The sequence below is a fragment of the Chenopodium album genome, chromosome 9 (genome assembly GCF_948465745.1).
Source record: "Chenopodium album chromosome 9, dcCheAlbu1.1, whole genome shotgun sequence".
Lineage (NCBI taxonomy): Eukaryota > Viridiplantae > Streptophyta > Magnoliopsida > Caryophyllales > Amaranthaceae > Chenopodium > Chenopodium album.
The window spans coordinates 72,316,752-72,342,707 of record NC_137842.1 but is presented as its reverse complement, the minus strand read 5'-3'; the positions used below and the strand labels follow the sequence as shown (position 1 = coordinate 72,342,707).

Sequence of the window (25,956 nt, the reverse complement as noted above, 5' to 3'; positions counted from 1 at the left end):
AACCCTTGGGCTAAACTCAATACAAGTGTGTTTTCTGTTTGTTTTTAGGATTACTCAAGTAGTGATGCACTATCTTCATAAGGGACTTATACAACGTACATAGAACGACTTGCACAACGTCGTGTGTCATTTCTTCACACGTCCTATGAAAACATCCTGAGATGTTTGATTCAAAAGGGATGAAGAAACGTATTCTAGGGATATAATAAATAAAATATCATTCTTATACCAAACATATCATACCAAATAAGGGGTAAAAATATGTAAACATCCTCTTTTCTTTTTTAACGGACATGTAAACTGAACAAGAAGATCATTTATGTATCAATGTATGATAAGAAGCACTGGCAAGATCAGAGCAAAACCAATAAAACTGGTGCAGCCTACAAAGAGGAAAAATTAAAGGCAGGTAGCACAATGATACATAAATCATTTAAAACATGGCAGTTTGTTGCCCTTGTTCAACCTCTGTGTGTCTCCTTGCTTAGCCCTATGCTCTCTGAACTTACCTTTAAACTTCAATAGACATAACATTAACCTCATTAAGGGTTTAGAAAGTGACAACACATTATTGTTGACTGCCAATTTTAAATCTATAAAATATACCATACAAAAATTAACCTAATATATCTATGCATTACTTTGTTGTAGAATAAAAAATTGTGATACTCTTCTCTATAAACGATATTCCTACTTTAATTGTTTTTATCTCACAAACGTCAAAGTGGAACAACATTTAAAAACGGATGGAGTATTTAAGAGAAAAGCAACATGTAATAGTATATTGGAGGGGGAATTATACTTTTTTTTTCTTAAACTAATGCATTATTTTATTCATTACTCGAGTTTCCTCTCAGGTAGCACATGCTTGAGTTAATCATAGGGTCTTTAAACATGATATTGGATTGGTAGAATTTCGAGAATTGGATTTTTAAATTATAACTCCATCATTATATACTACTCCGTAATTGTAAGAATTACTTTAAAAAAAAAAAAAGAATAAAAAGGTCCCTCCATACCACAACCTAGTTAAAGTCTCAACTCTCAAGTATGTACTTTAACAACAAATCTACAATCTTGTACAAACTGTATATGACAAGATAGTAGTCTCCAAGTACATTCCTATAATCTCAATCAAGTAAATCAACTTTTAAGTTTGAGTATTTGTATGTTCTTTGTGATTGGAGTTTTTGACATATGTATGAGAGTTACGTAATCTTATGGTTTATTTTAGGCTATTACAATGCAATGTAAACAATTAACTTTGACATAAGATATAACATGATGATATTTTGAATTTGTAGGTACACTAACTCATCATAACTCATGTTTATCTCGAACATTCAAGAAATGATAGTAATGCCCTACACTACGCAATGAAAATGTAAAATTCAATCAAATTACAACAACAATGATCAAAGCCTCGCAAAATTCATCCACTCAAAATGAGCCTGGATGACATTATCTATTACAAATAGGGGAGGGAAAATTCGAACCCGTAACGTATCTCCACGGACCCTCCTCAACTTATTGATACACTTAAATGGAATGTGGTTGTACATTGGAGAACTACAAATTCACATTCCAACACAAAAGCATAGCAAGAGTGAAAAAAGAGGCAAGAGTAAAGACTTTCTCTTGGGCATGCCAAGAGAAGAGAAGACTCAAAGAAAGTGAGAGTTGTCAGGCAATTAAGTCAAGGTCAATGTGTAACAGCTTTGTGGTGCAATAACTAAATGTAGGTACAACATCATATACATTACATGTATAAAGTAACCAGCAAATCCCTGTTCAAGAATCCCTGACCTTCATATTAAATGCTCTATTTTCCCTCTTTTGCATCATAATACAATCAATGCAATTGCCTCATACTGTTGACAACATAAACTTTCTTCCAACTTGCATAATGCCAAAAATGTCTTGGATTTCGATCGCTTCTTTCAATTTTCAAAAATGTAAATAGGATTAATAATGGGTTGTTCATGTTGGTATAATTGTAATCTGATACCAAGTAATAACATACCAAGTACAGAGTATCTCCTAACAACTCATTTTACGATTCAAGATCATTCCTTTTATTATTATTCCATTGTCATTAATTGAAGGTTTTTGCATGAGCAAATTAAATATACATTGTTCAATGGTAAGTTTGACTATATGGAAATACGAGGATAAAACAATCAAAGTAGATGAAAAACGGAAGGTTAATTAAAATTCTCCAAACAACTAGTTACATTGTACTTCTAAAATAAATATTGGAATTAAAATCCGTTGAGTGGTCCTGTAAATTAAATAGGGCTCTCCACCTTTAAATTCAATAGTAGCATATTCAAGTGCTTATGATAGTAGCATAATAGGGAACTTATTAGCTAGAAGATTTCTTACTTCCTTACTATCTTTAATTCTTGGAATTCAGCTTGAACAACCAATAATACACATTTCAGAAACAATTAATCTAAGGCTGTTATATTAATGTATGAAGTGTGAATTTAGCATCTTGTAAAGTTATAAACAAAGGAAAATTACAATATTTGATTCTAAGATTTCTAACACTAATAAATCAATATAGTCATGATAACCTCATCTCAGATATGCGCAAAATCATTCAATCTCATATTTCAATATTCCGAAAAATCCCATTATGTGGCGTGGAAAACCCAATATGATCATATAAGTGACAAGAATATCAAAAAATAACCTTGCGAAAAGCTCACCCACACAAAGAAATTAGCTAAATACAGGAATTGAAGAAAGAATAGAGATCTAAAGAATGATGATCATCATATATAAAACTTAAAAGAAAAAATAGCAAAAGCAATTGAAGAAAGAATAGGGATCTAATAAAGAATGATGATCATCATACTTCATACATAAAACTTTCAGCTTCATATATAGAAAATTAGCAACACCCACAAAAAAAAAAAGTGAGAAAAAAAAAAAACAATAGACTACTTCACTACTTAAGCTAAATACAACTAACTATTCAAAAAAAAAAAAAAAAATACAACTAATTAAGTTAAAAACCTCAAAACATTTCTACAACGATGAAATAAAAATGAATAACACTCATATTAAACAATATAATAAGCCTTATTACATGCCCTAAAATCATATCTTGAATTACCTATTATGCAATGGATTTGAGCCAGTTGGAACAAGCCGTTTATCTTCCAAACCCGTAACATTTCCAACAAAATCACCATCTATTACAACATCAACTTCCTTAGACTCGGAATTGGACTTGAACTTCATTTCGGAACGATGATCAACACTAATTTCACTAGAAAAAATAATGGAACGAGCCGCCGACACAAGAACACCCGTATCATGAGTAAGAAGCAAGAGTAGAACAAGAAGCAATAACAAACCTACCCTCATCTTCCTTGCTCAACTCGTACTCGTTATTGATTATATGTTTTGTTGTTGGGAATATGTAATGATCGCGAAAACGAAAGATAAGCAAGAGAAAAATGATTTAGTCAAGCCATAAGAGGTTAAAGGCCGTATATATGGGTTTAGGTCATAAGGTTGAGTTTAAAAGGGCGGGACCATTTTATTTATAAATAAATAGTTTGAAAGGTGACCTTAGAGAAAATGAAAGAGGGACAAAGGGAATGCTCTTGAGTGCAAATTTGAGACTTTTAAAGATTTTTTATTTTGATAAAAATAATTGTATACAAATATGAAAATATAGGAAGATGATCAATTTTATATATGTCTCCTCGGATGAATAATGTACTGTTGAAGTAGTAGAAGTGATCAATCAACATCTTTTACTGTATACACCAAACTATCATTTATTGCCTTTTAATAAATTCTTCTACCCTTTTTATTTATGCATTTTTTTTCTTTTTTTGGGATTTAAGAGTTTAACATATTATCATGCTAAATGTGATTCAATTGGACAAAAAGTAGCTGTATTTATATATGTAGATTATTAGTTTACCCTGTTGCAGACTCTTTCAAGGACAAATTCATTTACTCATAGTGTTGGATCATGCCAATTCTTAGCTTAATTTAATTTCCTTAATTAGATTGTGAGCTATTAAGGCAGTTGCGAAATTAGTCGGGGTAAAAATTAGTCGACGTGTTAAAAGTAGATTACAATAGTGTTACTTTCTAAATAAGTCATGCATTCTAAATTCAATAAAGAAAATTTAATTCAACTCTAATACATTATATCGCCTTTTTCTATTTAAACAATTAAATTCAATAAAGAAAATTTAAATCAAGAGAAAAACGTGCTTTTTCTATTTTAACTTTTAATTATATCGCCTTTTATACATTATATGATAGTATTATACACATCGAATGAATAATTATTTTAAAACAAAATTTTCATGATATTTTTTCAAATTACTTGAGCAATTAATTCATTGTAATTCGTACAAATTGTCAATGAACTCTACACGTAAAGCCATGAATAGCATACAAGTACGTCGTGGGTTTGATTCCAAGGTGAAGTACTACTGTATTTGAAATGGTGAAGTGCCTTATCATGCAAATCAAAGGACATATTTTCACTTTTTAAAATCTTTATAAAGCCATGGATCTTGTGGGCCTTAATTAGGGAATTGACTTACTGGATTTGGGCTTAGATTATAAAAGTCCAAAGTATAAAATTAACTTCTTACCTTGATTTTACTTAGTAGATAGTCAAATACGAAGTATTAATAACAATAAACAAAAACTTCTAAATTATAGTTAGAATTTCCTATCTCAAATAAATTAATCAACGATGTGAGCTTCCCTGATTCTAAGAAATATTGAAATCGATTCTCATAACTCGTTTTTATATATGAGATTCTAAACACAAAAATTAAAAAAAAAAAATATCAATCAATAAGTCACATATATGAAAACCCCAAATTTTGGAAGGTCTGTAAAATCACAACTTTGAACATGCTATTAATCAATCAAATATGAAAACGAAAAGAAAATAAAATCAAACTAAAAATACGCTTATGTAACGAAATTGAATCTTAAATTTCTTTACAAACTACTCATCAGCTCCATTGGTCTTTGGATTGTATGCCTCGTTAAGATCTAAACCAGACTTTGGATTATTTGACGAAGAACCAACATTATTATTGTTACTCCAACAATTACCAATTTTAGATGCAACATTAATCCTTAATTCAATCAAAGAAGTCATAAATTTCTCAAGTTCTTCCAACCCTAACCCTTCAACAGGCTTTTGCCACCAACTCAAGTCTTTCTCGTCACTACACGTTGCACCGTGCGACAACTTCTCTTTGCCTACATGCTCGTTTATAACACTTGACGAGTCTAACGACAACGACAACGGCGACGACGTTGAACTATTAATGTACCTATTGATCACTTCATCCGCACTTGGATGGCCAAAGGTAAAGACTTTACCCGCTTCAGAGAACGTAAGGACCGCGATTTCTGCGTTACATAAGGTGCATAATTCACTAGCCTTCTTAAAAACACCCTTCCTTCGTTTTGAGAACGCAACTTGTTTCCTTGCTTTGTTTTCTATTTTCGCAATTGCGATTTTTCTTTTGCCTTGTGGCTTTGATCTCACTTGATTTTCTTCCGCCATTGACATAGTTTTGCTAATAAAATCAATAACAAACAATTAATACAAGTGTTGAATAAAATTAAAAACGTAGCATAAGCTTGTATTTATAAGATTTGTGTGCTTAGAGGACAAGCTAAGACTCCCGTTTAACGCGGTAAATAAATTAGGAAATATAAGATTTGGTACAAGTATGTAACAGAATAGGTTATGATATATTATGTCATAAATATCTCGTAAATATATTTCATAAAGGAAAGTTTAATTAAATTAGGGTAATGGTTTTTCCAAGTCACGCAATATTATTGTTGCCAATTATATTAATAATACTGTTAATAAAACAATAATCTTTCTCAATTTATACTGAATACTCAGTAGTGCTGACGTGGATTGCCTGTTAGCTGGCATATCTTTCTGGTCATATCCGATTCATATGAATAACATAATAAGATTGATTAAAACACGTTCATTGTTATAAGTTGCTACAAAGGATAATTATTAGTTGCGAGTTGCAAGTTTGTATTGCGTATTAAATATTAATCCATTTCTCGTGTAGTTTGTATATGTTCACGACAATTTATAGCACGGTTGATACAAAATTATAAAGTGTTACCTTAGGTACATATATCCCTTGAGAAGTGAGCTAACATATAAACCCGTACGTACGTAATTCAATTCGTCCAGCTTATCATTCCAAAAGTTAATAAAATACGTATTACTTCCTCCGTTCTTTTTTACTTGACTCACTTTGACTTTTACACTATTCATCACTCTTCCTTTGACCGTGTTTTGTGAATAATATTTAAATAAAAACATATTCATGTAAAATATTTTTAAATTCGTCTCAACAAGTACTATCATAATATATAACTTTTATAATTTTTACTTATCGAGAATTAAAGTTATTGATCGTTAAAGTTTTGCATTGGCAAACGTGATAAAAGAAACAGGTCAAGTAAAAAAGAACAGAGGAAGTATATCTTTTTATTTTGGAGAGGGAGGAATCATAATTCATTGCATAAAGGGAAAGGTTAATTAAATTAGGGCATTAATTTTTCCAAGTCACGCATTATGATTGTTGCCAATTATATTAATAATATTGTTACTAGAACAATATTTTTCCTCAATTTATAATGAATATACTTAGTAAAAGACTAAAAGCATAGAGTTGACGTGGATCACATATCTTTTCAACAATCTTTTGAGAATGTTGTAATTTTATTTATTTATTTAATTAAAAGCGAATTTTGTAAATTTGAGGAGTTTGGTAGCTAATTTACAGAGTATATGAGTAATAAATTAATGTATAAAGCATATTATGATGAATATGGCATAGACTAGAGTAAGGAATATCTCATTTAGTTAGAGCTATCCATGAGATCGATTCTGTCCCAATTAAATTGACGTTTACAAAGAGCAAAGAACTTTTCTAGCATACATATACCAATAAACTACTGGACACACTAGTTGTGTAAATGTATGTTGCGTCATACACTATAGCAATGTATGTATCATTTTGAAAAGTAAAAAAAAAAAAAAAAAAAAAAAAAAAAACTCTTTGAAGGTCATAATCACACAAGTTTGATCCGAGTTCAAGGTTGGTCAGATATGAGAGATTGCTTCTCCTAAGAACATGAGCATAATCAATCAACAAAATACATACATACGTAGCAATACTCAATACAAAGTTAGAGGTGTTTAGTGAATTGAAACTACGAAGCGAATAGTTAAACAGACAAGATTTTAGAACATAGACATACAGCAAGGCAGTGAAAGCAATGAGAGTACCACCACTACCAGCACTAGCCCTGGCCATCCAAAAAATTATGTACACATATAGAGTATTTTTAAGTAACCCCGTTTCTTTTAAATTGCAACAGATAATTTTTTAATGTCTCACAAACATGCATAAAAAATAATGCAGTCAGAAAATACAAAGTTACGTATAATTTTTTAAATGTGAACACGTAAATCGAGCCATTTCCTAATAGCAAAACGATACATTTACATTATTTTTTTGACAAATATGAGCTCAATTTGAAATCTTAGGGACCAAAATAGCCCTCGGAATCTTTTAAAAACATTTTCAAACGTGTAAATCAATAAAAAAGTAATAATAAATAGAGAGTGAACCCCACTAACGGAAATTATTAATGGTGGAATAACGGCAAGGTACCGTGTGGAAGCAAAATTGTATTATAGGTTACAATGTAGAAAGTAATATATGTTGGGGCACATAGTAGAAGTGTGAATTTAAGAGGGTTAGGATATGTAGAAAGTAATATATGTTGGAGCTTAATTGAATAGAATTGAACTGAATATTTTATGAAAGAATGATATTAGGAATTGAAATAAACTGAAACTAAGGTAAATAGAACAGACCCTTTCTGTATAGAAAACCCCCTAAAAAAAAGAAATTTGGAAGTTGGGCCTGTTGCTAAGTAAGTTGGATCCATCAAATTTTGGAAATGTGGGCCTTTCACGGTCCATCAAGTCCAGTGCGTTCCTTTCAGCGTTACTCTAGCCTTCAAACCGGATATCCAATGATCCAATCCACTCTCTATTTTGTTGAATCTTTTAATCAAATACTCTATGTGTTTTTAAATAATCGATATCATTAAACTTAACCTTGACACACATATCAAATTACCAATATACTAATTTAACCTACACATATTTAATTAAATATTAGTAAAAGAAAAATTATTTGACATTATGAAACTTTATATTTATACCCCCTTAAAAACAGTATACGAAGTATTTTATGATAACATTTGTTTTTATACATTATTGATAACCGATAGTCAAATTTATATTAAAAATAAAAATTAGACTTGCTACGGATTAATGATTTAAAGACGGAGAGAGTAGCTAAAAATAAAAAATGATTCTCAAAGCGAGCTAGTAACACACATCTACATATTTATTGAAAACCTTCAAATTTGTACTAGGTAGTTTCAAACAAATTGAATTAAATTTTAAAATATTATATGATTGTCCTTGAAACCTAATTAGCAAAATTAATATAGTCAAACCCTTTGTTTTTTAGGTCTTTTTAGAAGAAGATGCATGAATGTCAATGTTTAAGTGTTTAACCAAAATTTAGAAATATTCTGAGAATGATAATAAACAGAAAACGTCAGCTAAGAGACGGAGAAGTATTCTTATCATTGTAAACTAGTGGAAGATAAAGCTAAGTGGGTTTTAGCTGTCATGATTTAGACATGATTCTGGTGGGTATAAATGTATAATCATAATCTTGCTTAATTTAACTATCTCAAAAGCTTACATTAAAAAAAAAAAAAAAAAAAACTTCAACCACAATTATAACTAATTAATTAATCATATGTTAATACCATATTCTATTTAGAAATTTGATTTACAAATAATTTCAAATCCTCCCTACATAGGTTGAACTTAAACCAATAAAACTTGTTTGTTTTTGTAGAATATTCTATCTTTTTTTGATAGAATTTTTGGCAGCCAAAATACAGGTAATTCCAATTAGACTGACATTTGTCAAGGGTCAACTTGTCAACTGTAAGCTTAGTCTAAAATGAAAATTTTGTCAAACTTTATTTAGGATTTATTTTAATAATTTTTTTAAAAAATATTTCATATTAGTAAGTTATATACCTTATCTTTCGTGGAATATGTCAAAATGTATTGATATACGATGTACTTCATCAATAAAAGAAAATGTATTGATATACATTGTATATGTTATCTTATGGTGATCTTCATCAATTAAATTATAAGACTTTTCCATAACCAATTTTCTATGATAGGGAATAAGATATACTTAGCATATACGGAGTACTTTATAAAATTTAGTATTTCAACAATCACTATCGAATTTTGAATATATAGGATAAAAATGTCTAACAATAAGTAGATAGTATACTTACTTTGATTCACAAAATATGTTGTTGATATGTAAATCTACTATATCAAACATAACAATCTTATAAAACATAAAGCTAGAATCTAGATAATGCATGTTACACTTAATATATTAGAAAGGCACAAAATAAAAAATAAATAAATAAAAACACTAGCTTGATAAATAAATAGATAAATTAGAAAGCAATGATTTCATTATTCACAATGTTAATTATGTGAAAAAAAGGTTGGAAATGTAATTTAGAAGGAATAAATTTCACATAGGAAATTTAATAAAGAGAATTTTCAATAACCCTCTAATTTTGCATATCACATTTGTTAGCAAGCTAGTAAAAAAAAATTGTAGTTTCTCAATGGTAACCCTTTATTTTGTTTGATCACTAATTAACATGGGTTTTATGGCATTAATAACGATGACATTAAGGTTTATTAAATAGTTTAACTAATTGTAGCCAACTTTGGATAGGGCAGAGTTAATATAATCTTAATTATAAAGTAGCAACTTATATAAATAATTTTAGGAAAAAGATATATGCAGCCCTTAGGGCCACATATAAGAAGCTAAAAGTGGAAAGAATTAACAATAAATAACCATTTATTAAACCGATTTACTCGTTCATTGTCGATAAATTCCCAACTTAATACTTAAAAAAGAAGGATATTAAATGCATGCATGTATGCAGCCCTAGCAATCTAGCATTACCCTTAATTTTATTATGAAGCTCTATTTTCTCTTCACTCAAGCTTGGTAATGTGCTTCAGTTTGATGTTATTTTACCCCTTAGCTAGATTGACTTAACATTGATCATGTTTCATGTGTATGCTAGTATTTACAATATGGAGTTTACTATCAATACGAAGTATTTATTAAGGGTCTGTTCACTTTTACTAAATTTCAATTCAGTACAGTTCAGCTCCAATCAGTTCAGTTTAGCTACAATCAGTTCAGTTCAGCTCCTAATTTCCCTCTCTCATAAAATATTCATTTCAGCTCAATTCAATTCAATTTAGTTCAGTTCAATAAATGTGAACAAACCTTACAACAAAATTTTAGATCATTTTTAAGTTATAATAATAAAGGAAAGAAATAAAAAATTAAAAATATCATTACATGATTTACATCTAATCTATCCAAACTTTTTGTTCTGATTCAAATAAAGACAAGTGATGTAGTAAGTTCCTAACAACATGAACATAACATAGCTTAACCACACCCTTAGTTACTGGGCTATTGTCTGTTTAATAGAATATTAAAATCTTTAATAGTAGATTATTAGTCCAAAGCTGTATCAAACATTAAAAATTTAAAATAAGAAAAACAAAATTAAATTAATAGTCCATGATCACAATTTATATTTTGTTGGCAATGCTCTGACCAGTTGCAATTCGACAAATTCCTCGTTGTCACACCAACTTCATACCTGTGTTTAGCCCCACTAACGACAATCCCCTAAAAATGGAATGAGATTGATCTAGCTTAAAGATTCCTCACTTTTAAGTCTTGCCTCAAATAGTATACTACATCTTTTAACAGTATCTGCAACATTTATCAAAAAAAAGGGTGCTATCTATTATTTGCAACAAAAATATTTCTTTCCTAATATAGTAACTTTTTTCTAGTAAAATGACCAAAATACCCTCATTTTAAAATTTTTAACCCATATTATCATACATAATTACAGATTATTATGACCCTAATCTAACTTAATCATCTAAGCTTTTTTCCCCAAAAAATAAGATTAATTCTAATTTCATCTCCCCACCATCTCTCTCCTCCATCTTCATCTCCATTTCATCATCATCGATCATCATCTCTAGTTCATCATCATCTCTCATCTTCTTCGAAGACCTTCATCTCTTATCTCTCATCTTCTTACTTCTTCCTTCTTTATCTCTCATCTTCTTCTCCATCGTCATCTCTCATCTCAGTCCGTGGGTGGATAATAATGGTTTGTGGGTGGATGTTGGTGGTTTGTGGGTGGGTTCGGTAGATCTGGTGGTAGTTGTTGTTTGTGGGTGGTTTTTGTGGTTCGTGGGTGGATTTCGGTGATTCTTGGGTGGATTTTGGTGGTTTGTAGGTGGGTTTCGGTGATTCTTGGGTGGATTTTGGTGGTTTGTGGGTGGCGTTTTGTCGGTTTTGGGTGGATTTGCTGGGTTTGGTTGGGTTCGTTGGTAGTTTTCTTGGTTTTGGTTGGGTTCGTGGGTGGTTTATTGGGTTTGTGGTCGGGTTTCGGTGGTTTTTGCTGGGTTTGTGGTCGGATGTCGGTGGTGGTTTTGGGTTCAAACTGTCGGTGGGTTTGGTTGTTCAGGTGGTTGTCGGTGGTTCTGGGTTTAGTGGTTCCAGGTGTCGGTGGTTATGGGTTTTTGTTTAATTTGTTTTTTTTGTTTTAGTAGGATTAATACTAAACGAAGTGCCCTTATATTTCATTAATCATACTTTAAAAGTTTTGCCTAGGAGTCTGTGCTACCCCCTTTGTTGCAGATAACTGTTAACGGATGTAGTATTTATTATCAAGGATTTAGGTACATAGGAGGTGATTTTTATTAAAAATAAAAATAACAGAATCAAGATCAAACAATTGAAACAAATCACAAATAGGAAAGCATTGTGGAGAAAGTAAACAAGAAAGAAGCTCGGCTTGCTTCCGATCCATCTTAATATACCAACACGTGTTATGCATGCGTTAACACATAATGTAAGTTTGTCAAACCATATAACATATCACGTACGTACTCAAATATTTCGATTGCATGCAAGTGATATAAAACATCAGTAATAGTGAATCTAATGGTCACATGAATGCACAAGATACCAAATTGTTTATCAAAGTGTTTTCTATTTCATTAAGGGACTATTTATTCAAAGTCTAGGTTTTCTACAACAAAACATAATTTGTTTTTATTCCAACATAATAAGATAGGAATGAATAGGATTTAGGCCGCGTTCACTCCACCTTATTTTTGCTGAACTGAATTTAATTTTACTGAACTTAAATTATTTTAGCTGAACTGAAATTAATTTTGCTGAACTGAAATTATTTTACTGATTCTCTATTATGATTCTTCTTTAGAGTTACTGCATGATTTTTGTTTAATTGAACTTATTTTTACTGAATTGAACTTATTTTTACTGAACTGAACTTATTTTTACTAAATTGAATTCATTTTTACTAAATTGAAATCATTTTTACTTAATATTGTTTTTTAAGGTGAAGTGAACAAGTCTTGTAAAAAAAAAAAGGTGAAGTGAACACAGCCAAGGCTTACTAGAATATTTTTGCCCAATAAAGCGCTAATAGTGCATATAATGAGAAACCTAATATGAAGCCCATATTAACGAGCCCACGATATAATGACTACCAATATGTGCTTAATTAATTTAGTGTGAAGTATAAAAATAATAGATGAATTTCTAGAATTTTCGAAAAAAAGTAAAATGGTCAAATGTGAATGAGATCCTCATGATATATGAAACATTTGATTTATTTCCAAATATTATAATGTCGTATCTGCTAAAATCTTCTTTAACCTATTTCTTACCAATGTTAACTTTTCATAATTATTATTACCATACCGATGACTCCTATAAAAACCCATCAAACAGAATGAGATTCACATCTCTCATCAGTAGTTTTAAAATAAGAACTGAACTTATTGGAGCTGAACTGAACTAAAAAGAACTGAAAATAAGCTGAATATAACAGACCCGTACTCAAATATTTCGATTGCATGTAATTGATATAAAACATCAGTAATAATGAATATAATGATCACATGAATGCACAAGATACCAAATTGTTTATCAAAGTGTTTTCAATTTCAGTAAGGGACTATTAATTCAAAGGCTAGGTTTTCTACAAGTCTACAACAAAACATAATTTGTTTTTACTCCAACATAATAAGATAGAATTAAATGATGAATAGGATTTAGGTCGCATTCACTTCACCTTATTTTTACAAACTTAAATTATTTTTACTAAATTTAAATTATTTTAACTGAACTTAAAAATATTTTTACTGAATTGAAATTAATTTTGCTGAATTGTGAATGATGGTCAAAAGTGAATGAGATCGTCATGATATATGAAACATTTAATTTATTTCCAAAAATTACAATGTCGTATCTGCTAAAATCTTCATTAACCTATTTCTTACCAATTCTAACTTTTCATAATTATTATTACCAGACTAATGACTCCTATAAAAACCCATCAAACAGAATGAGATTCACATCTCTCATCAATAGTTTTAAGTTTTTCTTCCTTCTTTTTTAAAAGTTTTTCTTCCTTCTTTCTTTCTTGCTTTCACCTACAAGTTCCTTTCATTTTTATTTTGGTATTAAAAAAAAAAAAAAACAATTTTCCTCCAATTTTGAGAAAAAGTACACACTTCATTTTATGTTGTATTTGGAAGTACTTGTTCGCATTATTATAATTACAAGGTTAAGTTTAAAAGTGGGTCCAAAAATCAAAAACTAGATAATAATTAGTTAGAAGATGACAGAGGTGTTTAATTGATTGGTGGCAAAATACAAAAAATTGTAAATTTGCTGGCATCCCTTATTTTTTAGCGTACGTGCGCGCTGGCCACCACTCCCACCCTCTCCATCCACAGCTCATATTTCTCTCTCCTCACCCACGCTTTTTTTCCTTTTATTTTATTTTTTTTTTAATATTTTTTTTTAAAAAATAACATTTTATATTTCCTTAATTATTATTCGTCCTCTTTGTAATCCAATCTCCACTTAATTACAGCCTGTTTTCTTCCATCATCATAATAATAATCCTTTCTTTCTTCCTACCTCTCTATCCATCCCCACTACAAATATAAACCTCCTTTTTCATCTTCCTCTTCTCTCTTCACACCTAATGCAATTCGACAGAAAATTTGGGAAGAAAAAGAAAATGGATCCTTGCCAGTTCCTTCGAATAGTCATCGGGAACTTAGCGATCAAGTCATCGTCGGGTATTCAACCCGACTCCGACGAGTCCTCCTCATGTTATTGTAAGATAAAGCTCAAGGGTTTCCCCGAGCAGGCCGCCACGGTCCCTTTGATCCCTCAGGATGCTATTCATCCTGAGGGACAACTCCAGACCGTGTCGGCCTGCTTCAATCTGACTAAGTCAGATTTGGAAACCCTCGTTAAGTCGAGGTCGACTTCTACGACCTCGACTTCGAGGAAAAGTGGTAGTAGCAGTAGCAGCAGTAGTAGCAGCAGACTTACTCTTAAGATGAAAGTGTATACTACCAACTCATCGGCTAATGGGTGCGGGTTTGGATCATCCGGAAAATTACTCGGGTCCGCTTTGATACCGTTGGAGTTAAGTCAACATGTCATGGAAGGAAAAACGAGTACAATGATGCAAAACGGGTGGGTTTTAATAGGGGAGAAAAAGAAGAAGGGTTTGAACCCGCAACTTTATTTGAGTGTTAAAGCTCAACCCGACCCGAGATTTGTATTCGAATTCGATAGCGAACCCGGTTGTAGTCCACAAGTATTTCAAGTCCAAGGGAATATTAGACAGCCTGTTTTTACTTGCAAGTTCAGTTTTAGGCATGGTGATCATAATATGAGATCAAGGTCAGTTGTTATTTCTTTCCTTCTTTATTTTTATTCAACTTTTCTGCTTTAATTGTGTTTTAATCATGATTTTGGTAATATTTATGATTTTGGTCAATTATGTGATTTTGGTCAATTTTATTACATCTTCCCTTAAATGTCACTTTGCTATAAAAATGTAATTAAATTCAAAGATGTTCTATAATCTTTATGTAAGAGCATTGTTAAAAACAATTTACGTATGTTTTGAGATTGTCGCTTACTAATTTATTTATTGTTTAATGATCTAAGAGTATTAGTATGATTAAGTAGCGAAAAATAAGTATTTAATTGATAAAATTTTGAAAGGAATTGAAAACCAAAATTGAGGTTGTTTGGTTGAATTGTGTAATACGTAGTACAAGAACAAAGTCCAAGTCTTAAGGCGTGTTTTAGGAAAAAATTTCACGGCATATACGATTATATGGTGTAATTACCAATTGCACACATCGTAATCACTTACAGGCTTACAGCTAATATTGCGTTGGACCACCTCATAAATTCTTGATTTTGATATGATGAATATTTTTTGAATCGAGTCTTTCAAATTTTTTATATTATTATCATTATATCAGAATTTTCAGTCGGTTGAAATTTGGTGCTGATTATGAATTTGGTCCATTCTTAAAACAGCTCAGCAATATCAGAACCAAGCACGTCAAGAAGTTGGCTAAGCACACTCAAAGCTGACAGGGATCATCAGCACCAAAACCATGTAAAAGAGCGCAAAGGATGGTCCATAACAGTACATGATCTTTCAGGGTCCCCAGTTGCAGCAGCCTCGATGGTAACCCCGTTCGTCCCATCACACGGGTCGGACAAGGTTAGCAAGTCTAACCCGGGCGCATGGCTCATCCTGCGCCCGGGGGACCAAACATGGAAGCCCTGGGGCCGACTCGAGGCCTGGCGAGAACGCACAGGCCTCGGGTCGGAAGGGCTCGGGCATCGTTTTGAGCTCCTCCCCGACGCAATGGGACCCGCCGGGGTCACCATGGCCCAATCATCAATCCCGGTCCGGCCCGGGGGTAAGTTCAACATCGATGTAACCACCGGACCGTCCCCCGCTAGCAGCCCAAACAGCAGCATCGACTTCGGATCATGGACCGGGTCGGGCTCAGCATCGTCATCCGGGTCAGAAATACCCGGGTCGGGCTGGTGGCCCGGGCTAATGTACAAGGGGTTTGTGATGTCATCAACAGTAAGAGGGGAAGGAAAAGGGAATAAGCCAGTAGTGGAAGTTGGGGCCCAGCATGTGACATGCAGGGAGGATGCAGCCGCATTTGTGGCCTTAGCCGCTGCAATGGATCTAAGCATGGACGCATGTAGGCCCTTCTCTCAGAAGCTAAGGAAAGAGCTAAGGCAACAACAGAGTGGAGATTTTGTCATTTGATTCAATTAGCTTTGTCGTTTTCATTGCAAATGAGATGGTTTGATTTTTTTTTTGGTAACGGCTTTTTTTATTTTTCTTTTGGATGTACAGTGGAAGTGTTACCCAATTTTTTTAGCATCTTATTTGATGAGTGCAAAATTGCAAAAAATTAAAAGTAGGAAATTTTTTTGGTCCATTCTTTCTTTTCTTGGCTATATTGTTGTGTTTTTATTTGAATTATTTCTATGTGTCAAAAAAAGTAGAAAAGTATCAATTACAAGTTGTGGGAAAATCCAAAACAATTACTTGAGCAATTAGAATTGTGGAATTGTCCTATAGTATCATTGATACATAAACAATTAAACATGAAACAATTAGTCATTACAATCATTTGATTCACAATTAAAGTGTATTCGAATTTATAAGATTTGATATGACAAAACTTTAAAACAAATTTAACTATTGTCAATTCATTATATACTCTGTAATAAATTAATGTGGGAATATATTCAAATAAGTCTCAAATTGATCTCAAATCAAACTAAATATCTCATTGTTTAACTATGACTTGTTGGCCAGAACAATTTGACCTTGATTGAAATCTTATACTTTCATGCTATCTTGGTCAAAATTAGCTAGATCTTCTGTTATTCCTATCAACATGGTTAAAAAAAATCATGGAAGATTGTTTCAAAGAAAAAAATGGAAAGATATCAGAAATATATTATATTATAGAACATAGTTTTTCTTAAACCAGCAAAAACAATTTTTTTTTTTTTTTTTTTTGAAAAAAAGTCCCAGCTGAGGTCCAGGTAGTTTGGCAGAGCAATGAATTCCAAGAATGGCATCCAAAGCTAACTCAGAGATAGTCCAACCATGTGAATTATTTTAATTTTATTTTTTTGAATTATTGGATTTATACAGGTATAAAAATACAGTGCAACAAAAGAGGACCACGTGTACAGGGTGGTGTTATCAGTTTAGAGTATGGATGTATTATTAAAAGAGTATAATTGTACGTGTATACTCTTAATTTTAGTGCCCTTAATACTCAAGTTTCACAGTTCATATGACTTGGCCTATTGTTTTTTGAGCCTTCCCTGACTCCTGAAGTTGCCACAAGCTATGCATGAATCAGAATTGGAGAGAGGTTTATTTTATTCATTTCATTAACTGCTTTCTTGTATTCTTGTAGAGAAGGATGTCGGCACGGCCTAATCGTGTGCTTTGGCCCGATCCGTGACCCATCCTACTTAATACGTGTCGTGTCATAATGAATTTTGAATTACCCCATCTAAGTATATAAGTCCATGTATCACCGTGTCATGTTTGTATGCCTAATTGTAATCGCGTGCTTTGGGGCTTGTTAGGCCCGACCCGTGACCCATCCTACTTAATACGTGTTATATCATAATGAATTTTCAATTAGTCAGTCTAAGTATATAAGTCCATGTGTCACTGTGTCATGTTTGTATGTCTAAATTGTAATCTATAACGTATCTTGTTGTAATGGCAATACAATAAATAACATGTCGTGCCTACCTCATGTCTCATGGGCTCATACCTAGTCTAATAAGCCTATGTGCTATATTGCTGTCTTGTAACAAGAGTGAAAAACCAATTAGCTAGTCAACTTATTGTTGCATAACATATTGGCATGTAAGATATGTCTCATACAAGATTTTAGCTATGCAACATAGTTGATGAAGTACTTAATAACGACTTTCATCGAACACTAGAATGTAAAAATACACCCTCTCAACATAATAAAACGCTTAGAGCAAGTACGCTCAAGTATACATTAGGGTACACGCAATACGTGCTTATCTACAAGCATGTTAGAGTAGATGAGTCACTAAAATTATTGTTTAATGAGTGTGTTAGATGCGTGATTAGCTCTTTATTGACTTTATAGATAGGGAGAAGTTAGATTCATCCTACTTTCTTGGACCAAGAACTGGTAGATGGAAATAGAAGAGAAGCATCGTTATTCGCTAATGTTGGTTAATTAATTCATTCTACATCTCTTTTGTGACCAAATTAAGGGTTTTATTATGACAATTAGTATTATTAGTACAGAAATTGAGGGTCCAAAAAGAGACAAGCTTTGAGCAATTTTAAACAAAGTCACATAGGTATGGTGCTAATATAGAGAACAAACTATGGCCTCTTATAATACAAATGTTTGCTAAAAGTAAGGCTACAATTTATGGGTACTCGGCTTCCTAAGAGTTTCTCATAGTTAGATAACATAGATTAGTAGATTACTAGAGGCTAAATCTTTTATTTATATATTGTTCTTAATAATCTTATAAGATTCAAAGAATCATGTTATCATTTGTTGCAAGCTTCGTGTGCATTTCACTAGATGATATATAATGTTATCATGATGTACAATGGAAGCATAAGAAATGATTTGCTCTTCAAGCCTTCAAATCTCAAGCATTAACCAACTCGCGGAGTATGTAAAGGCATTTTAAGTACTTTCAATTACTTGAACTAAACTAGTTGGCTAATAGAACACATGTACTACCTCCGTTACATATTAGTTGCAACTTTAGAATATTTTATGTCTCACAAATAATACCCCAAAGTTGCAACTAATATGTAACGGAGGTAGTAAAAAAAATTACTACAACGTATTATCATTCTACAAGTACAAAATTGACATTATTAAATTTCCGTGAAAATCAGAAAAGTGCTCATTTCAATATTGAAAATTCAAGTTGTACATCCCAAATTCCCAACTATGCAATAATAATTTGTGAATAATTTTCACTTTTGATTTGCCAATTATTTTCTGTAGTTGGTTGATCCAAATATCCAATGGTGAATGTAAGTTTGAAGCTTCAATGGGCTAAGAAAGTCAAGCAAAAGAATCCAAAAAAAAGTTATGATTTTGACCAATCATTTTCAGTTTAATTTTAAGTTTTTTTTGTAATTTTTTTTAAACCATATGTTATTAAGATGATATGTATTGACTAAATAGTAGCCACAACAAGCCAGGAAAGTAAGTAGATCAAACTATTCCGTAATATTCTGTTAAGTTGGGTTTGGTTGCCTAACATTAACACTTTAGTCTTCACTCTTCACTCTTCACTTTCTTCTTTTACTAACAAAGCAATGAAATGGAATCTCAAAGCAAACTATACAATAATGTGTCAATTTTTAACTATTTAATTCTGTTAATTTAATCGTTATTAGATATGTTAATTATGTAGTTCATCACTTGTTTTGTTGCTTTGATTTTCAAGTCAACGTTTTTGAAGATGATATAAGTTACTTATCTGTTTTCATTTAATGGGAAAAAAAAGTGGTAGGTCAAACCTTTGTCGAGTACACAAACCTAATTGCACGACTCAACGCCTGTTAAGAAGGGTTTAAATAATATTAAGGATTTGACCATCGACACGAACACTTTAACAACTCGTTTGGTAGGCAACAATTAATGGCGGTAATAGTATTTAGTTTGCGAATAATGTTGTAAGGAAAATTTCGTGTCAAAGTGTATGATAAATTGATAATGAATGGAAATGGGATTTTAAAATAACACAAATTTGAGAGCAGAATTGCATACACAACTCACGTAAAATCATGAAACCAGACATAAAAATTATTCAAAAAAACAAAAATTATATAGAAGCTCATCCCATCAGTCACTTATTATCATCTACCAAACGGGTTATAAGACTAATTGAAGACATTGAATCTCAATCAACTGAGAAAAACAAATAAATAATGTCGAGACCGAAAAGCGTAGAATCAGTAGAAACATAATCTTTAGACAAGACTCAGAAAACAGGGGTTAGAAAATTGAAAGACCCAATTGTTTAAGACCCAAATGGATTAAAAGATAACTTTGTAGACTGCATCATTCAACACGAAACAAGGTACTATAGGTCTATAGTATGCATTATATAAGTATATTTATATGGCTTGGAATGTAGTTATACTCATATCTAAATGCTACTACATGCAGGTAAAAGAAATCCTCAAGTGCATAATAAGAATTCAGAGAGCACCTTTCAGTCCATCACCTCAACCTGTTCATATATGCTGCGGTACTAGTGAAGGTGTATGTGTCATGTAAATTGACAATCGATAGTATAAGATAACCTATTCGTATAATCTTAAATCTATATCATTATGAGGGATTACTTATTGCTGATGAACCTGAAATGGGTTACGAACCAAACAATGTAAGATCCCAGTAGAGCTTAGTGCTTAGTTCTTTCCAGCAGGTTGCAGGAATTGAAATCTGTAACAGCAGATTTAAGCAAGATTTTGTTTCTTCAACCAGGGAATGGGGGTTTAAATTCAGAGATGTAGCTGAATTAGTTTAAATTAACCTACAATTACTGCAAACTTGAGATTACTGTTTTCTACATGATCAAACGATATATGAAGTATTATAGAACTAACACCACAACCTAACATGTTTATGTAGGCGAAAAAAGAACATAACTAAACTAAAATTACAGCTTAATATGGGGACTGGAAAATATTACTCACATTGCAAAATCTGCACAAATTATTCAGACACAACTTCTTCTGTGTTCTGAATCTCATTTCTGATTTCAGGCAGTGTGTTCAAATCCGTCCTAGATTCTCTCTCTTCCTGCACAAGGGCAGTAGTATCAGAAGCATCAATAGGGTCATGCTGAATATGGCCTGTAACCTCGTCAGAGTGAGACTCGGCAATTTCATCTGACGCAGCTTCTCCACTGTTATCTGATTTATCACCCTGATTTTCGTTATCTACAGAGCTATTTTTTGCAGCTTCCTTGGTATCCTTATCATTTGTAGTGTCATGGGATGTAGAAAATGTAGAATTGTGTAAGCTTAAGGATTCTCCATTATTAGTATTTACATCCTCAGCTTTATTGCCATCTGCTGACGTTTCCTGTCGGCTCTTGTCATCTGTAGCTAGTTTGATCTTAACATCCTGTTCCAATACATTGCCTGGCAATTTTGGTTCTTTATCACCAGGCAATTCCACGGTACCATTTTGGGACACATTAAAATCAAGTGTTGTCTGTGTTTCATTAGAAAGCAAAGCGGCAGAATGTTGACCACCAGCAACAGTTGAATTACTAGTGATTTCAGGCAATGTTGAGTTCCGTAGTGAGCTAGCATCAGGCTTCGTCAAGTTGACTTTATAGTTCTTTGGTTCAGTAACTGTTACATTAGAAGTCCCAGTGTCAAAATCTCTAGGTTGCACCTCGGGTTTGATCAACTCTTCAGCATTATCAGAGGTTTTGTTATCATGCTCCTGCCCAAAGTTGATCTTTCCCCACATTTCATTTCCGTGACCCGATGTCACATTCTCAGTTTCTGAATTAACAGATTGAACATTGTGAGCAACTTCACTGGAAGCATCATCAGCCCTATAAAGCATTTCTTGGGCTTCACGAGTATTTGTTCTCCCTACATCATGGTCCTGCTCATCTGATGTGACCTCTTGTTCACTGTGATCTTCTTTACCAACATCGCCATGTTCTTCAGATTCAATATGAACCTCCTTTTCAGAGTTCTCCTCATTATCTTCCTTTTCAGGTTGCACTTCATGAGCATCATCATTTTCTTCATCTTCAGTATGGTTTTCTTCGGTGACATCCTCTTTTTCTTCCCTCTCTTTATCTTCTTCTTCAGCTTCCTCTTCATGTTCAGACTCAGTCTCCGTCTTTTCTGGTTCGTGTTCATCTATTTCATCATCTCCACCTCCTCTTTCCTCTTCTCTCTCTACAATTTTGACATCCTCTATTTCTGACTCATCCTCTTCATGTTTGTTATCTTCCTCTTCTCCATCTTTTTCATCTTCATCTTCTTCATGTTTTTCACCATTTGTATCTACCTCCGTGATTCTAGGAATATCTCTTCTCCCAATTCTTGGGATCACACCATCACTTTGAACCTTTACCACATCCTTATCATCCTTAACTTCATATTCCTGCCTTTTCTCATGAGAATGCTTGACTTGGTAAATTAACCAAATGCAAACAGCCAGCAAGACACAGATTTGCAAGATGTGCTTCACTTTAATTCCTTTCGATCTGTTATTCCTACTAGGAGATTGCTTGAACATTGTGACGTCCTAGATAATCAGCTGCAGTAAGAAACCACCTATAAAAATAGGCAAGACATTTATTCACAAAGGTTTAAGTATGGCAGCAAAGACCAATTACTGTAACCATTCAAACAATAGGTTTCTCAAGTTCATCATGCTGTAAAATCATGCAAAAACATCAACTAGACTGAAGTAAGAACTGCTAGCTGCATGGCTTCTGGCATTCAGATGATTAGATCGATTACATGTGAGAAGTAGCAAAGATGGTTGGTTCCTAAAATTTTCCAGAAGACAAGTATGGATTGGATGGAGTGCCAATATTACAGGTTGCAGCTAAATCAGTCCGGAATGCCTCTTCAAGTATTACAGTGGAATTAAACGTGTACAGATGAAACCTTTTTTTACGCATTCTATTAGAGTACAAAACATACAGATAATACCTTGTCCAGGAATGCACCTAAGATGATGTCGAACTTGTTAGCATAAATATATCTTTTATAACAGGGACAAACACAAGTCTTTTGGGAAACATAGGTCTTAATGGAAATTACATAGTGCACAATTATCTCCCAACTTCACATATCTCAGTAACGGGGTACCCATAGAGTAAAAGCTTTGGTGGTCTGGCCTAAATATATGACCTTAATTATACAAAGTAACAATTATACAAAGTAACGAAGAATGCAGGGCAATAGAAGATTGGAGAAGTTACTGTCCTGCCAGTCACAAAAATATACATGTGATTGTGAATTTTTTTAAAACTAGCTATTAACCACAGAAGTTTAAAGTTGCTTGGGAAAAGAAAACATTTAGTGCCATCCTAGCATTCAACAACTTTAACAGCATCAACGAACAGCAACAGCTGACATAAACACAAAGCATCTAGCATATACTGGGTGAAGATAGCAGAACAGTAATCATCCATGCCTTCTAGGATACCGCCAACAGAATACCCCCTTCTGCCAAGTCACCTGTTTTCACTTATGGTCTAAGGGTACTAACAGAAGAGCATTTTGCCAAGCCAGTCTCTTAAACAAACAAAACATGCAACAACGTCCATATAAGACCATTCCTTAAGCCTCCAAAGAGGAATAGCTAGGGCTGGGTGGAGCTGTTGCAAAGACATTCGTTTTTGACTAGTAACCCCATTCACTAATCCAAACTCCACAAATAACAGTAAAGAGGGAATTACTCAAACATCCGGTCAAGTCCATTAATCCATAATAATTCAAAGTTGAAATGATGATGAATAGCGACTGTTCGCCAGGAAAACGATCAAGCACTTGGCACCGATAAATCAAATAGGCCAATTAAAGCGGATTGATAAGGACATTCCATTCTTGACAGGTTGTATGCACTAATGTATCAAGGTCCAATAGCTCTCAAGAGAAGTACAACCACAGGTACACAATGATTAACTCATTAATCAGCATATACATAATACATCATAATTAATTCATTTATCAGTATGTACGAAGTAGATTAAACCCATATCAGAAAATAATTCAGAATGACACTGATAACATCATCTCTTTTCTTATAAAAAAGATAAATCCCATCATTAGATTCACAATTAAAGTAACCCACAAAATTAACAATAAAATTACACTGAACACTAACAAACCCATACAAAAATGAAAAACCCTATTCTAAAATAACACCAAAACACAAAACATCAGCCAAAAAACATAAATTCAGCTCAATTCATGCAATCAATTAAAACCCAGAAAAGAATCACCAAGAACAAACCAAATCCCAATTCAAAAACATCAAAATAAATAAGAACAAGGGCAAATTAAGTACATTAAGAATTGAATCAACGAATAAAATTGAGAAAGAGAGAGATTATACCGAATAAAGAAGCAAAGAACAGAGCTTGGGCAATGCAATTAGAAGCAGAAGAAAGAAAAGAGTGAAGTGAAGAGTAGAGTTAATGTGATGGGGTTTTGAAAAACCCAAAGAAATTTAGAAATAATTAAGGAAGGATCTGAAATTGGCGACACAAGTCTTGAGATTGAATTTGGGAAAACGTGGATTCTTCTAGTTAATGGTTAGAAAGATTAATTATTGATGAGAGATGACACACTCATACTCATTCATTCACAGGTGAGTTGTTGTTGAAGAGTGTTAATGGAGGCTCCACACTTTTTTATTTTTCCTTCAAGTTTTATGTTGGACTCGTTCAATTCGATTAATAACTCGGCCCACAATCCATCCCACGGTTCCACTTTAGTGTACGTAGATTGATCATCGATATAGTATACGTGAATATACAGATTTGTCAAAATAGACTCGACTTAATCTTATTGTATTACATTTTTTGGTTTTTTTAATATTAGATATTGTATTACTTCAATGTACATAGATCAACTGATCATCAATATGATATACGTGAATAAACAAATGTGTCAAAATAGACTCGACTTAATCTTATCGAGAGAGCATAATGTATTGATTAATATTTTGTAACCTAAGACTCGAACTTGATAGACTTTTATTGATAGAGATTTTATATTTACAAAGTGAATTTATCTTTTATATACTTGGTGTTTATTTGGACTTATCGTTTACATCTAGTTATATTGAAAGTATTTATCCCATAATAAGTAAAATAAGGTGAATTAAGAAATACCTTTATTATTTTTACTTAAACTACATTTATTTTGTTTGTGAATTAGAATTAGCACTTGGATTGAATTATTTTCCTAAATTACACTTATCGTTTTTGAGCTTAACTTGTAGGAACATAATGTGTTTGTAACATAATGTTTTGTAAAGTATATTGCCAATATTGGAGAGAATAAAGACTTAGACCAACACAATGAGACACACTAATCAAGCATACCCACATGATTAAAATATGTATTCATAGATTCATACGTTGTAAAGTGTTACTTATGATAGAAACCAAACGTTACTCCGTAATTATTTTAGTACGAGTAGGTAAATTTTGAGAAAGTGTGACTCAAAAGTGAAATGTTGGCTAGCATTATGTTTCACTCTAGTCCAGAGCAAAAACTACCAATAATTTTTGTGTCCCAACAAAATGGCTGTCCTGTGTCTAGAACAAATGGTTAGATGAACTCAAAGAGTCACATCATTTTTTTTTTTTTTTTATTTTTATTTATTTTTTTTTTTTTATTTTTTTTTTTGGTTCAACCATTAAATCACATCAACATTATTGGAGGGTTGTATAAAATTAACCGTACATAATAAATATACCAATCACATTTTTCTTATTTTTGGGCAAAGTAAGGTTAAGTAACTGGATTTTTAGGGGATAAAATGGCTAAAGGGAGTCTTTTCGAAAGTTGTTTTCTATAAATTATGAAAAATGTCATTAAGGGCCTGTTCTCTTACGTTGAAATTCAGTTCAGTTCAGTTCAGTTCAGTTCAGTTCAGCTCAGTTCAGTTCAGCTCCTAATTTCCTTCCCTTATAAAATATTAATTTCAGTTCAGCTCAGTTCAGTTCA

General features: G+C 32.5%; 3 protein-coding genes across 4 annotated transcripts; 1 reads left to right on the top strand and 2 right to left on the bottom strand.

Moving 5' to 3' along the window:
• Positions 1–4,999: 4,999 nt before the first annotated feature.
• Positions 5,000–5,569, bottom strand: LOC145558139 (agamous-like MADS-box protein AGL62). Its single transcript, XM_081619273.1, has one exon. The coding sequence runs from the start codon at positions 5,567–5,569 to the stop codon at positions 5,000–5,002; it is 570 nt and encodes a 189-aa protein (XP_081475399.1).
• An 8,603-nt stretch (positions 5,570–14,172) lies between these two features.
• LOC145560513 (uncharacterized) lies at positions 14,173–16,612 on the top strand. Its single transcript, XM_081621770.1, has 2 exons — positions 14,173–15,029; positions 15,681–16,612. The coding sequence occupies exons 1-2, from the start codon at positions 14,317–14,319 to the stop codon at positions 16,435–16,437; spliced, it is 1,470 nt and encodes a 489-aa protein (XP_081477896.1). The 5' UTR covers positions 14,173–14,316; the 3' UTR covers positions 16,438–16,612.
• A 4,142-nt stretch (positions 16,613–20,754) lies between these two features.
• Positions 20,755–24,639, bottom strand: LOC145559206 (uncharacterized). Of its 2 annotated transcripts, none has more exons than XM_081620642.1 (2): positions 24,335–24,639; positions 20,755–22,539 (listed from the first exon to the last, which is right to left on the bottom strand). In XM_081620642.1, the coding sequence occupies exon 2, from the start codon at positions 22,499–22,501 to the stop codon at positions 20,948–20,950; it is 1,554 nt and encodes a 517-aa protein (XP_081476768.1). In that variant the 5' UTR covers positions 22,502–22,539; positions 24,335–24,639; the 3' UTR covers positions 20,755–20,947. The 2 variants fall into 2 exon arrangements, with proteins under 2 accessions (XP_081476768.1, XP_081476769.1); XM_081620643.1 differs by having other exon boundaries at positions 20,755–22,522.
• Positions 24,640–25,956: the final 1,317 nt, after the last annotated feature.

Coding starts and splice junctions, on each gene's coding strand:
- LOC145558139 (XM_081619273.1), bottom strand. CDS start 5,569: ATGGCGGAAGAAAATCAAGTGAGATCAAAGCCACAAGGCAAAAGAAAA.
- LOC145560513 (XM_081621770.1), top strand. CDS start 14,317: ATGCAATTCGACAGAAAATTTGGGAAGAAAAAGAAAATGGATCCTTGC. Junction 15,030..15,680: donor GATCATAATATGAGATCAAG/GTCAGTTGTTAT, acceptor TTCTTAAAACAG/CTCAGCAATATCAGAACCAA.
- LOC145559206 (XM_081620642.1), bottom strand. CDS start 22,501: ATGTTCAAGCAATCTCCTAGTAGGAATAACAGATCGAAAGGAATTAAA.